This window comes from Dasypus novemcinctus, chromosome 4 (genome assembly GCF_030445035.2).
Source record: "Dasypus novemcinctus isolate mDasNov1 chromosome 4, mDasNov1.1.hap2, whole genome shotgun sequence".
NCBI classification, from domain to species: domain Eukaryota; kingdom Metazoa; phylum Chordata; class Mammalia; order Cingulata; family Dasypodidae; genus Dasypus; species Dasypus novemcinctus.
In genome coordinates, this window is record NC_080676.1 from 65,908,271 (window position 1) to 65,921,752 (window position 13,482).

The 13,482-nt window shown below is 35.9% G+C and overlaps 1 protein-coding gene across 4 annotated transcripts in view; it reads left to right on the forward strand.

The window, feature by feature from the left end:
- IL1RAP (interleukin 1 receptor accessory protein) overlaps window positions 1–13,153 on the forward strand; it is a 159,968-nt gene extending 146,815 nt beyond the window's left edge. For 3 of the 4 annotated variants that reach the window (XM_071214685.1, XM_004460836.5, XM_071214686.1), the window contains one exon: window positions 6,952–8,258. In XM_071214685.1, coding sequence (XP_071070786.1) covers window positions 6,952–7,670 — 719 coding nt within the window. In that variant the 3' untranslated portion in view covers window positions 7,671–8,258. Of the gene's footprint in view, window positions 1–6,951; window positions 8,259–12,511 lie in introns of those variants that run through there. The other variant, XR_011648635.1, reaches the window with a different exon arrangement.
- The last annotated feature ends 329 nt before the right edge of the window (window positions 13,154–13,482 follow it).

The window sequence follows — 13,482 nt, forward strand, 5'->3', positions numbered from 1 at the left end:
AACAAAGATAGTCATTATATACTGCTAAAAGGAGTCAATGAAACAAGAAGATGTAACAATGATAAACATACGTGCAGTAACTTAAGAACCCCAAAATGTATGAAACAAATTCTGACAGAGTTGAAGGAAGAAATAGACAAATCCATACTAATAGAAGAGACTTTAATCCATCAATTTCAATAATGGATAGAATATCTAGACAGAAAATCAGTAAGGAAATACAATACTTGAATGATACTCGAAACCAACTAGACCTAACAGACATATATAGAACACTACTCAGTAACGACAGAATACATATTCTTCTGAAGTGTACATGGATTCTTCTCCAGGATAGACCATATCTTAGGTCACAAAATAAGTCTCAATAAATTAAAAAATATTGAAATCATACAATGTTTCCTCTTCGACCACACTGGGATGAATCTAGAAATCAATAATAGAGGGAGAAATGGAATATTCACAACTATGTGGAAATTAAACAATGCACTCTTACACAACCAATGGGTTAAAGAGGAAATCATAAGGGAAATTAGGAAATATCTTGGGGTGAATAAAAATGAAAATTCAACTTATGGGATGCCACAAGTCAATACCAAGATGGAAATTTATAGTTTTAAGTGCTTACATTGAAAAAGATGGAAGATTTCAAATCAGAGACCTAATCTCAAAACTGGAAGATCTAGAAAAGGAAGAACAACCCAAATACAAAGCAAGCAGAAAGAAGGAACTAACAAAGATTAGAGCAGAGACAAAAGAAATAGAGAAGTTTTAAAAATTGAGATAATCAACAAAACCAAAAGTTGTTTCTTTGAAGAGATCAATAAAATTGACAAATCTTTAGCTAGACTGATGAAGAAAAAGACAACACAAAAAAATAAAATGAGAAATGAAAAGACACTACTGACCCAGCTGAAAGGAATATAAAACTATGAACAGTTGTATGCCAAAAACTAAATAACCTAGATGAAATGGAAAACTCTAGACAAAAACAATCTAGCTACAGTTATTCAAGAAGAAATAGATCTCAACAAGCCCGTAACTAGTAAAGATATTGAATCAGTAATGAAAAACCTCCCCCCATAAGAAAAGTCATACACCAGATAAATTCACAGGGGAATTTTACAAAACATTCCAAGAAAAATTAACCACTACTGCCCAAACCATTCCAAAAAAATTGAAGAGGTGTGAACATTCTCTAATTCATATTGTGAGACCAACATCATCCTAATGACAAAGCCGGATAAAGATGCACAAGTAAAGAAAATTACAGATCATTTTCTCTTATGAATTTACAAGCATACCTTCGAGATGCGCAGATTTGGTTCCATGGCAGTGACAAAAAAGTAAATATCACAATAAAGCATGCCACACAATTTTTTGAATTTTACAGTGCATATAAAATTATGTTTACAGTGGACTGTAGTTTATTAAGTGTGGAATAGCAGTATGTCTATAAAACAATGTACATACTTTAATTTTGAAATATTTTATTACTGAAAAAACTGAACATCATCTGAGCCTTAGCAAATTGTAATCTTTTTGCTGATGGAAGGTCTTGTCTCTATACTGATGGCTGCTGACTGATCAGGGTGGTGGTTGTGTAAGTTTGGGGTGGCTACAGCAGTTTCTTAAAATAACATAAAGAAATTTGCATCACTGATTGGGTCTCCCTTTCTTAAAAAGTTTCTCTGCTACATGCAGTACTGTTTGATCATATTTTCCCACAATAGTGCTTCTTTCAAAATTAGTCAATAATCTCAAACCCTGCCAGTGCAACTAAGTTTATATAATATTCTAAATTCTTATTTATTTATTTTTTGTCATTTCAACAATGTTCACAGCATCTTTACCAGGATTAGATTCCATCTCAAGAAACTACTTTCTTTGCTTATCTATAAGAAGCAACTCTTCATCCCTTCAAGTTTTATCATGAGATTACAGCAATTCTGTCCCATTTTCAGGTCCCATTTTTAATTCTAATTCTCTTGCTATTTCCACTACATGTGCAGTGACTTCCTCAACTGAAATCTTGTACCCCTCAAAGTCACCCATGAAATTGGAATCAACTCCCCAAACTCCTATAAATGTTAATATTTTCACTTCCTCCCCTGAATCATGAATATTCTTAATGGCACTTGAATTGTGAGTCATTTCAAAAGATTTTCAAATGACTTTACCCAGATCCATCAGAGGTTTACCCCCAAAACCAGTAGTATTTATATACAATCAAAAGAAGAAATCAAGAATGTAAAAAACTTGTACAAAGAAAACAACAAATCACTGCTAAAAGAAATCAAAGAAGATACAAATAAATGAAAGAAAATTCCATACTCATAGATTAGAAGACTATTGTTAAATGTCGATTCTACCCAAAGTGATTTTCATATTTAACACAATCCCAATTAATCAAATTTTCAACATCCTTCTTTGCAGAAATGGAAAAGCCAATCATCAAATTTATACAGAGGGTAAGGGGCCCCAAATAGCTAAAGCTATCTTGAAAAAGAATGAAGTTGAAGGACTCACATTTCCTGATCTTAAACTTATTTCACAGCCACAGTAGTCAAAACAGCATGGTACCAGAGATTCTGAAGGGAGGGAGAGGGAAAAATAAGTGTAATGGGGGCATTTTCAGAACATTGGACTTGTCTGGCACAACATTGCAGTGATGGATACAAGCCATTAAATATTTTGATATAACTTACAAAATTGTGCAAGACAATGTAAACTATAGTCTATTATTAGTAGCAATGTTTCAATATGTGTTCATCAATTGTAATGAATTTACCATTATTAATGAAGGATGTTTTTAATGTGCGAAAGTGTTGGAGGGAAAGGGGCATATGGGACTCCCCTATATTTTTTATGTAACATTTATAGTAATCTAAAGCTTCTTTAAAAATAAAATTTTAAAATTTTTTAAGAATTTAAGAGTGACTAGATAAAAACAAAACAAAACAAAGCAAATATAGCATGTTATCATCACAAGGACTGACATATAGACAAATGGAGTCAAATTGATAGCTCATCAATCAACATTCAAATTTATGGTCAATTAATTTTTGACAAGGTTGCAAAGAACACTCAACTGGGAAAGAATAGTCTCTTCAGCAAATGATGCTGGGGAAACTGGATTTCTTTTGCAAAAGAATGAAGGTGCACCTCTACTTCACACCATATCTAAAAATCAACTCAAAATGGACCAAAACCTAGATATAAGAGACATAAATAAAAACTCCAAGAAGAAAATGTAGGAAGCCTCTTCAGGACATTGTATTAGGCAATGAGTTCTTAGACTTCACATACAAAGCACAAGCAACAAAAGATAAATGGGCCTCATCCAAATTACAAACTTTTGCACCTTAAAGGACTTCATCATAAAAGCAAAATGACAGCCTACACAATGGGAGAAAATATTTGGAAACCACATGTCCGATAATGGTTTAATATCAAGAATATATAGAGAAGTCTTTCAACTCAACAACTAAAAGACAGACCAATTAAAATATCAGCTAAAACTTGAATAGAGATTTCCCCCAAAGAAGATATGCAAATAGCCAAAAAGCACATAAAAAGATGCTCAACATCATTAGCCATTAGGGAAATGCAAATCAAAACCACAATGGGATACCATTTCTTACCCACTGAAATGGCTACTATTAAAACAAAGAAAAGAAAAAGAAACTAACAAGTATTGGAAAGAATGTGGAGAAATCGGAACACTTATTTATTGCTGGTGGCTATGTAAAAAGATGTGGCATTATGGAAGACAGTTTGGCGTTCTTCAGAAAGTTAAGTACAGAATTACCACATGACATGACAATCACGTTTCTAGGTATATACCCAAAGGGATTGAAAGCAGAAACTTGAGTAGATATTTGCATGCTGATGTTCATAGTGTCATTATTCATAATGGCCAAAAGATGGAAGTAACCCAATTGTTCATCAACAATGAATGCATAAACAAAGTATGGTATATATAGACTATGAAATTTTATTCAGTCATAAAAAGAATGAATTGCTGATATATATGACAACAGGGAAAAATCTTGAAGATGTCAGGTTGAGTTCAATGTACCAGACACAAAAGGATAAATAGAAATATTGTATGATTTCACCAATATGAAATATTAGGATAAGTAAATTCATGGAGTTAGAACTAGAATACAGGTTACCAGGGAATGGGGTTGGGATATGAAATAAGAAGTTAAGGCTTAAAATGCGAATAGTTTCTATTTGGGATGATGGAAAAGTTTCTTTGGTAATGAATGGTTGTGATGTAGCACACTGTTGTGAATGTAATTAACAGAACTGAATTATATATTTATTGTGGTTAAAATGGGAAATTTTAGGTTGTATATATGTTATTAAAATAAAATTTTAAAAAAACCCCACAAAACTACACAACACAAGCAGTGAATCCTAAGTTAAACCATGAACTATAGTTAATATAAATAAACTATAAAGCTATAAAAATATACTTTCATCAGTTGTAATATATGCATCATGTCAATGCAAGTTGTTAATAAGATGATGGGAAGCAGATGTGGCTCAAGCAGTTGAGTGTCTGCCTCTCATATGGTAGGTCCCAAGTTTGGTTCCTGCTGCCTCCTGAAAAATAAACAAACAGACAACAAGCAAAACAAACAAAAAAGTGAACTTAGAAAAGTTGATGTGGCTCAGTGGTTGAGTGCCAGCTTCCCACATATGAGGTCCCAGGATCAGTCCCCAGCCCCCAGTTGCTCAGGAAAAACAAAAAATAATAATAATATAGTATATGTTATCCTGTTTTTATGCATGATTCTTCTGTAAACCCACAACTTCTCCAATAAAAAAATAGTACTCAATAAAAAAAATAAAGGCACAGATATAAATAGAGAAAATGAGATTTTAATTCAAACGCATCTGATTGCAAGTTAGGGTACCATATTCTTTTTTTAACTACACTTTGAGAGAGAGTTAGGTTTACTGCTCTTTCACCGACATATAACCTAACCAAAGAGCAGAACACAGTCTTAGTTTTTTCTAGGTGAATTCCAGGGTGATTATGACTTTTAAAGGCAGGGACATTGTGGAGTATTGGAGAGTTCTGGATCAGCAAATGTGATTCAAAACCAATGACACCAGATATCTAAAGCTACATGTCATTTTTTAGATTCAAACAGCATAAACCACCCAATTTCTGACTTCCTTTCCAAATATTCTTTAGTATCTAAACAATAGTAATTCCCATACTCAAATATATAGTATTGGCAATATGGAAGATATTAAAAGAAATGCTACAAATGAGATAGCCTCCTTCAAGTACCACTTGAGAGAGCCCAAGTGACATGAGAAACATCTCCACATCCACTCTTTAATGTCTAGAATTCTACTATTCATCTGTATCTTAAGCATTGCCTTCTTTCAAATGTAAATCCCCCACTTTCATGATAGGGTACCAATTAAAAAAAAAAAAGAAGCAGCAGCTGCTAGTTCTAAAGATGATTTACTTTAGCGGATCTAGGACAGTGTTTAATTTTCAACAATGGTATCCCCATTGAAACAAATATACACACAATTTGGCTATAAACTTTGTTAAAAAGCTAACCATGTTGTCTTAAGATTATATCTCATTTATCACAACACAGGAGAACCAGCAGACTTCCTACTCTCACACTCAGGATTGAGAGGCAGCATCTAGGACTGGAGGGAACAAAGTAGTAACCACAACACACACATGCAAACATACACACACAAAAGGCCTTTAAATTTAAGTGGAAATTTAGAGTGTTCTTTTAAGAGTCAACTGAAAAATTTATAAAACATTTTGCAGTCTTGTTAAAACCAGTCAAAAGTTCTTAAAAGTCGAGTACCTAGGTCTTCTGAATTCTTTTCAAATTCAACTGATTAGAAAGTATTAATCTGGTAGGGAGCACAGCTTCCTCATTCTCTGTTGAGTTCATAATGATCAAATTCACTGTCTTTACAGACAGAAAAGTCTCTTAGTCACTGTTTCACCCCTGGCCCCAAATGTGTTGCCATGCAGCCTCATGGTCTGTCTCCAGAACTTGTTTTCAGAGTTGTAGAAGGCTGTGATTTACACATTTGCAATCTTTTCTGGTGCTAACAGATCTCACAGAGGGTTAAGGACTGCATTTACTTGAAGGACTTCCCATTGGTACCTGTCCAAATTCACCTCAGTAACTATTAGAATTGAATGCTTTGCCAGAATTCTTAATAGATAGATTCTTACATATTGTCATTGTTGTTGCCCCTTTGTTTGATATTCTTAGTTCAGGGCATCACACACACACAAACACACACACACACACAGCAAAATAGAAAGGAAGTTTTGGCTGACAGAAAGATCAATATTATGAACGGTCTGATGAAATTTTAGGTATCAAGATACAATTGTACAGATCATAAAAGGTGGCGATTTGCCATTGCTCTTTGCTAATCAGACATTTTGGGACATTATATTTAGTACTCTTAAGTAGATACTTAAATAATTGTAGCTATTCAGAGGAAGATGGTAAGAGTGGGAAGGAGAATTAAAACCATGATACATGGAAATAAGATAAAAATCTTTAAATTATCTTCTCTAGAGGTGAGAAGAAAATACATTGACATCATGATAGTTATCAAATATTTCAAATATTTATTGATGTTAGATCTAATTTGAAAGGAAGAAAAATTCAAAACAAGAAATAATTTACAAACAGGGCTAAAATTAGCTGCTTTTGAGGTGGTTAATTTCCCATTCTCAAAGGTAGCATCCCTTGGTAAGGATGATGCCGATGAGACTCATCAACTGGGTAGATTATTAAGCAGGTGCCATCAACATTTAGATCCTATATTTTCAAGAGTTTATTTATTGCCTATCTTTGTAGGATGGGCAATGATAAACTGGAACTTTATATGTGTTTTCACTGGCCACTGTCTTATCTTTCCACTTTCCTTTAGATACAGTGGAAGCAGTTTTTGACTTCATTCAGAGGAGCCGACGGATGATTGTTGTCTTGAGCCCAGACTATGTGACAGAAAAGAGCATCAGCATGCTGGAGTTTAAACTGGGGGTCATGTGCCAGAATTCCATTGCCACTAAGCTCATTGTGGTTGAGTACCGTCCCCTTGAGAATCCGCACCCAGGCATCCTGCAACTGAAGGAGTCTGTGTCTTTTGTGAGCTGGAAGGGAGAAAAGTCCAAACATTCTGGCTCCAAATTCTGGAAGGCCTTGAGACTGGCTCTTCCTCTAAGAAGTCTGAGTGCCAGTTCTGGCTGGAATGAGAGCTGCTCTTCCCTGTCTGATATCAGTCTGGACCATGCTCAAAAGAGGAAAAGCCGTTTGAAAGAGCCTCCAGAAGTCCAGAGTTCAGAGAGGCCTGCAGGGGCCTCTCTTGCTCCAGGCACAGTATCCAAGCACAGAGGGAGGCCCTCTGCAGCCTGCCGCTGCTGTGTCACCTACTGTGAAGGAGAGAGTCACCTTAGGAGCAAGAGCCGGGCAGAGATTTATACCCAGCCCCAGTGGGAGACACACCTCTGTAAGCCTGTTCCCCAAGATTCAGAGTCTCAATGGATACAAAATGGCACCAGACTGGAACCCCCTGCTCCCCAGATCTCAGCTCTTGCTCTTCACCATTTCACAGATTTATCCAATAACAATGACTTTTACATCCTATAATTACTGCTTGTGGTGGGTGGTAGCTGCTATCTCTACAAACCCTCTTTGAGTCATGAACCTGAGGAAATAACTGACATTTTTATCATCTAGTTGATTACCAGATTGTGTCCCTTTATTGATTTTTAAAAACTATTTATTTCTAGGAGACAAAAGACCTGAAGGACCTGAATCCAGAATTATTGGCTTTAATGGCCTCAGAAGGGCACACTCTTCTTGGGCCCTAGAAGGTCAGTATGCAAAAGTTGACTAAAGTCTAATCCTTTATCCTGCCTTGTGGTTTAAAACTGAACAAATAATTTAAATGTATTTCATTTGAGCCTGTTGCTCAACCTCATGTTACAAGGCACCTGGTGTACTTAGGCAATGACACTCACAGGGTATGTGTATCCCAAAGAAGAGTCATGGAAAGGAGGTAGTTCTGGTAGAAACTGTGGGACTAAGCTCTGCAAAAAAACTACAGCACATTTTCCCTCGAAGAACCAAACATACTCACACAGGGATATATGGTGTTCTTTGTCTCACTGTAAACTGGTGTTCTCTAAACTGCCTAAAATTGTTAACATCAATAAAGGTTATATTTTTATGGCATTTCATTTGTACTTACAAATTGGTAATTCCCTCTGTCCCCTCTACCTTTTATGGCTTTGAATTCATATCTGAAGAGTATTACATATCAGGAAAACAAGATTTGCTTTAGGTACCAGGGAAGTCTAGATTTCTCTTTTGCTTCATTCTAAGTTATATTGGGAGAGATCTGAGAAGGAATGAAATGAGAATAAGAAGGGGTTCCAAATAAAATGGAGATTCACCCAAAATTTTTCTTACATTTTTAGAACTCTCAACTGAAAAATTCAGTATTTTTAAGGGTTTAGATGGAGTTTGGCACCTGTAATCTTTCTTCCCATTCAGGATGCTGAGAAGGGGTAGCAAATTCAAACACCTATAAGGATCAGAGGGTAACAAAAAAGAGCAAGGCAGGCAAATATAATACACAAATTCCCTGGCTAGTAAACATGTATATAGTGCCATAGGTACAAATACCTCCTTCTCTAGTCTAAACAGTTTAAACACAGTCATGGGAAATGGATATGGCTCAACTGATAGAGCATCCGCCTTCCATATAGGAGGTCCAGGGTTCTATACCCAGGGCCTCCTGACTCATGTGGTGAACTGGCCCGTGCACAGTGCTGCCACACACAAAGAGTGCCTTGTGAATACAGAGGTGTCCCCTGCATAGGGAAGCCCCACGCACAAGGAGTGCACCTCACAAGGAGAGCCGCCCTGAGCAAAGAAAGTGCAGCCTGCCCAGGAGTGGTGCCACACACATGGAGAACTGATGCAGCAAGATGATACAACAAAAGTGACACAGATTCCCAATGCCGCTGAAAATGCAAGCAGACACAGAAGAACACACAGAAAATGGACACAAGAGAGCAGGCAATGGGGTGGGAGGGCAGAGAGGGCAGAGGGAGAGAAACAAAAAAATCTTTAAAAAAATAAAAAATAAAAATAAACAAAATCACAAGAAGCATATGGCATTTGATTTTACAGTCAGGTAGATAATAGGGAACATTGGTCATGTAACTAATTAAAGAACATGTATTTCTTAAAAAGGAGGCAGCCTTTACTCAGCTCTAGTTGATTGTGACCACATGGAAATTAAAGCCCAGTGTTGCCAGATTGCTATTGGATGGTTTAACATAAAATTTAAAAAAAATAAAAGGAAATTGCAAAGAGCCAAACAAAACAATTCAGTCTAAGGGCTGCAATTTCAGAACTAAAGTATTTCCTCAAAGAACATATGTCTTAATGGATTTTTAAGTGCCCCTGGAAATACTGGGACTGGAAAACACAAGCTGGCTCTAAGAAAATAATGGGATGTGTTTATTCCCTAAATTATATTTCCCTCTCTTGAAGAAATCTGAGCCCTCAGAACAGGTCTGATCTGAACCAGTATTCCTTCAGGAGAGAAAAAGCTGGAAAATGATGTGCCTTCCATTTACTGCCAGAACATTAGAAACACAAATCCTGGTATTTCTGAGCAGGAGCAGGTCAAAAAGAGAAAAAAGGCCATCCTAGGCATGAGTAGTCACCTTCAATGCACTGGTCCTGGCCACTAGTGAGATGTGGCATGATGAGTATCAGCCTCTCTCAGTCATTAATAGTGAAACGGGTGAAGAAAGAAGCCAGAAATTTTATCCCAGCACTCCTACTGGAGAAGGAAGCAGAAGATTCCTTCTGTTGAAATAAGAAAATGAGGGGATAAGGACCCTGCAGAGTAAGTGTGACTCACCAAAGAACTTGTAGTATCTGTCCAGCAGAAATCCACCAGAAGACTGAGCACAACCCAAAGACCTTGTTCTATATTACATTCCTTCTGGAATAGGTAAATCCATCCCTGATATCTTTTCACTTGGAAGACAGCAGTTTCTCTAGAAATTTGTTAGTGGGTAAGGTAAGTAGCTTCAAATCCTAGGAGAGAGGATGGATGCTCTTTGCCATAATCGGTCTTATTCCTTATTAACACGATGTTTCAAACTAGAAAAAGTCTTTGAAAAATTGACAAATTACTTTTGTCATTTATGAATTATTTTCTTAGCGAGGAAAATTAAATAAAAGAAAACTAAGGGCAGAGGCATAGAAATTAAGCATGGGCTCTTCTTATGAATGTATTGTTCAGATAATTTTGGTGCTCTCGAAGTCTCAATAATGGTCAATATTAACTTCCATTGACAAGGTAAGTACAGTGTAAGCAGTGTAAAAGGCTTGGAGGAGACATTATTAGTATTCCCTGACCCAACATATTACAATTGAATGTGATATTCAATGCCATGTATTTCATTGAGGCAAAGGATAATAAAAAGAAAATTTCCTTATGGGCCATATGTATCCATAATTAAAGTAATATGATTGTAGGCTATGGCAGATTGAATTACATATCTCAGAAAATCGTGCTTTTATTCTTAATGCATTCTTGTGGGTGTGAATCCATTATGAAAAGGATGTTTTGGTGAGGTTATTTTTAGTTAACTGGATCAGGGCAGGTCATAATCTTATTACTGGAGACCTTACTGAGAAGTCAGGGGAAGCAAGAAGCAAGAAGTCAACTGAACTCAGAAAAGAAAGAAGACACTGCCATATGTATTACCACTGATTGAAAAGCCAAGGAATTTAGGATTACCAGCAGCCAGCCCCACTATTCCAGTTCTCAGGGCCAAACCATCCTCTTGCAGATGCATTGATTTTGGACTTCTAGCCTTGAAACTGTGACTCAATAAATTCCTGTTGTTTAAGTTCTGTTGTTTAAGTTGTATGGTATTTGTTTTAGCAGCTGGGAAACAAAGACATAGGTTTAAATAGATATCATTACGTAAGTAAAGATTGTCAATATAGGGGCATGAATGTTAAGTCCGTTGGAGAGAGATCTGAGTCCTGTTTCTCTGCTAAAGAAGCCTCAATCTCCTGATTGCTAAAGTGGAGAGAGTAACATCGTTAATCTTGCTGGGTTTTGTTGACATTAAAAGACGTAATGCATGTAAGTGCTTAACACAGTGCCTGGCACACTGTACTCAATGAGTGTTGGCTAGTGTTATACCTATAGTGAAATCATCATGTGGTTGAATGAATTTACATTTCCAAAGCAATTGAAGGTTTGCAAATTGATCATATATGTAACTATTTATTCATAAAATCATAAAAGCAGTATAGTCCAGAAATGTATTAGTTTAAGTGGTTTTCTCAATGACACTCAGCCAATTAGCAACAGTCTTAAACTAAGCATCTAACATCTGATTCAGTGTCAATTCTAGAGCCCTCCTTGTAAGATTTAAGTAGCAGTATTATTATTACAATCCCACCTAAAAGGAATAATTTAATTTGAAATGTAATATATTCAAGTCAAATAAGCAGTTAATTTAAACCTACACATAGCTAATTACTATATTAAATGTTTGATGTACCAACTGGTCTAGTCATAGTATGATTTTATACAATTTCATTTCTAAATGTTATAACATTTTTTTAAGCATTAAAATAGACTCATTTTTTATGTCATTTAGATTCTATTATGCTGTAATGAATTTTTTTCAGAAAATAAGTAATTTATGTTCTTCTTAATGGAATATAAAAATATAATCACCACTTACCTTGAAATACAAATTTAAATTTTCAGCAGCTACAATACACACTGTGAGTTCCAGAGTTACTGCCTCTTATAAATAGCATGAATTCTACTAATAATGTATTCACTTCAAGTTTAAAGATTTGGAATAGCTAGGAAGAAAATATTCCTATTCTGAAAAATTGATAATAAAATAGAGTTAATCATAAAAATATGCACAGAAGGGCAAGCAATACCAATGGCAGTGTTTACAAACTTTCATGTGAGGAGAACATTACCCCAAGGTAGGCCCCAGCCTACTGGGGCCGATTTAATAGAGGCTGGTCATCGCCCAAGAGACTGCATTTTTAAATGAGGCCTAATAATTCAGATGAGGTACACCATGGGTCACACTTTGGAAACTACTACCTCAGCAAACTCTTCCCAACACTCTCCATGAGTTCTATATAATTCTTCAGGTTGTAAAGGGAGAGACCCTCTATTACAATCTTGTCTACAACTTCTCAAAGTGTGTTCCTTGAGGCATCTGTATCGAAACCATTTTGGGTGTGTATTAAAATGCATTCTTTTTGACCCTATCCCAGATTAACAAATCGAGGATTTCATTTTGGGACAGATCTACATTTTGAATGAACTTCCCAGGTGATTCTGATGAAAAAAAAAAAAAAAAATCTAAGAACCATTAATTTTTCTCTCTTTAACTCCTTTTTTACCTTTGTAGGCTCTGATTTTCTCCAGCCAAAGAAGGACTTCAAATCATCTTTTAACAAGGTGTTTGCAGATAATGGCTGAAAAGGTAGGGCTTGTTTAGCTCTTGAAGCTGTCTCAGCACAGGAGACAGTTGAACAAAAGAGGGTTTAGTAGAGATTATTTCTAATATATGAAAGATCAAATACTGACATTTGGAATATAGTGGGATTGCTGGTCATCACATGTACTAGTCAACAAGTTAAGCTATACTGTGCTAACAAATAACCCCAATATTTAAGTAACTTCATATAAAAAGACATTTCTTGCTTATGCCACATGTATGGCTTAGAGGCTAACTTTCTTTTAGCTCTGCCACCCATAGCTCTTGTATCTTGCTTCCTGCTATTCCACGGTTCAGCCTAAATATGACACTCATACTTTCACTTATAATTCGTTGGTCAGAAATAGCTATGAGGGCCTGATCTAATTATGGAGGCCTTCTTGTGTTCCCAGAAAGAGACAAATGAAACAGAACTTGGTGAATACATAGCACTGCCTTTGCCTAAAGAATGAAATAGAGATCCTGAAGAGGCAAGAGCCTTCAAACTGGGCTTTGATGATGAAGGAAACTTGCCAAGGTATCAAGCCAGATGATTGTGAAAAAAAAAAAAAAGACATACGAAAGAGTAGACCTGTTTCATAAAAGTCCCCCAAAGAAAAGTTATTGAAGGAATGCTTAGTAACAATTACAGCTTCTGTTTAAAAGAAAATATTCTTAACAATTATAAAGTTAACTGTATTTGTCTAATTTCCATCCAGTGACTTTAGTCAGTTCTTTAAAAATGTCACGCTCAAACTACCTGCCAATGAGCCATTTCACTTTTGAATATCCAGGGAGCCCCAGAAGAACTGAAGACATTTAAAACACAGCAGAGCATATGACATGGTCATTAGAAAACATTACTTGATCCATTTATCTGAACAGCTAAATAGGGAATTAAA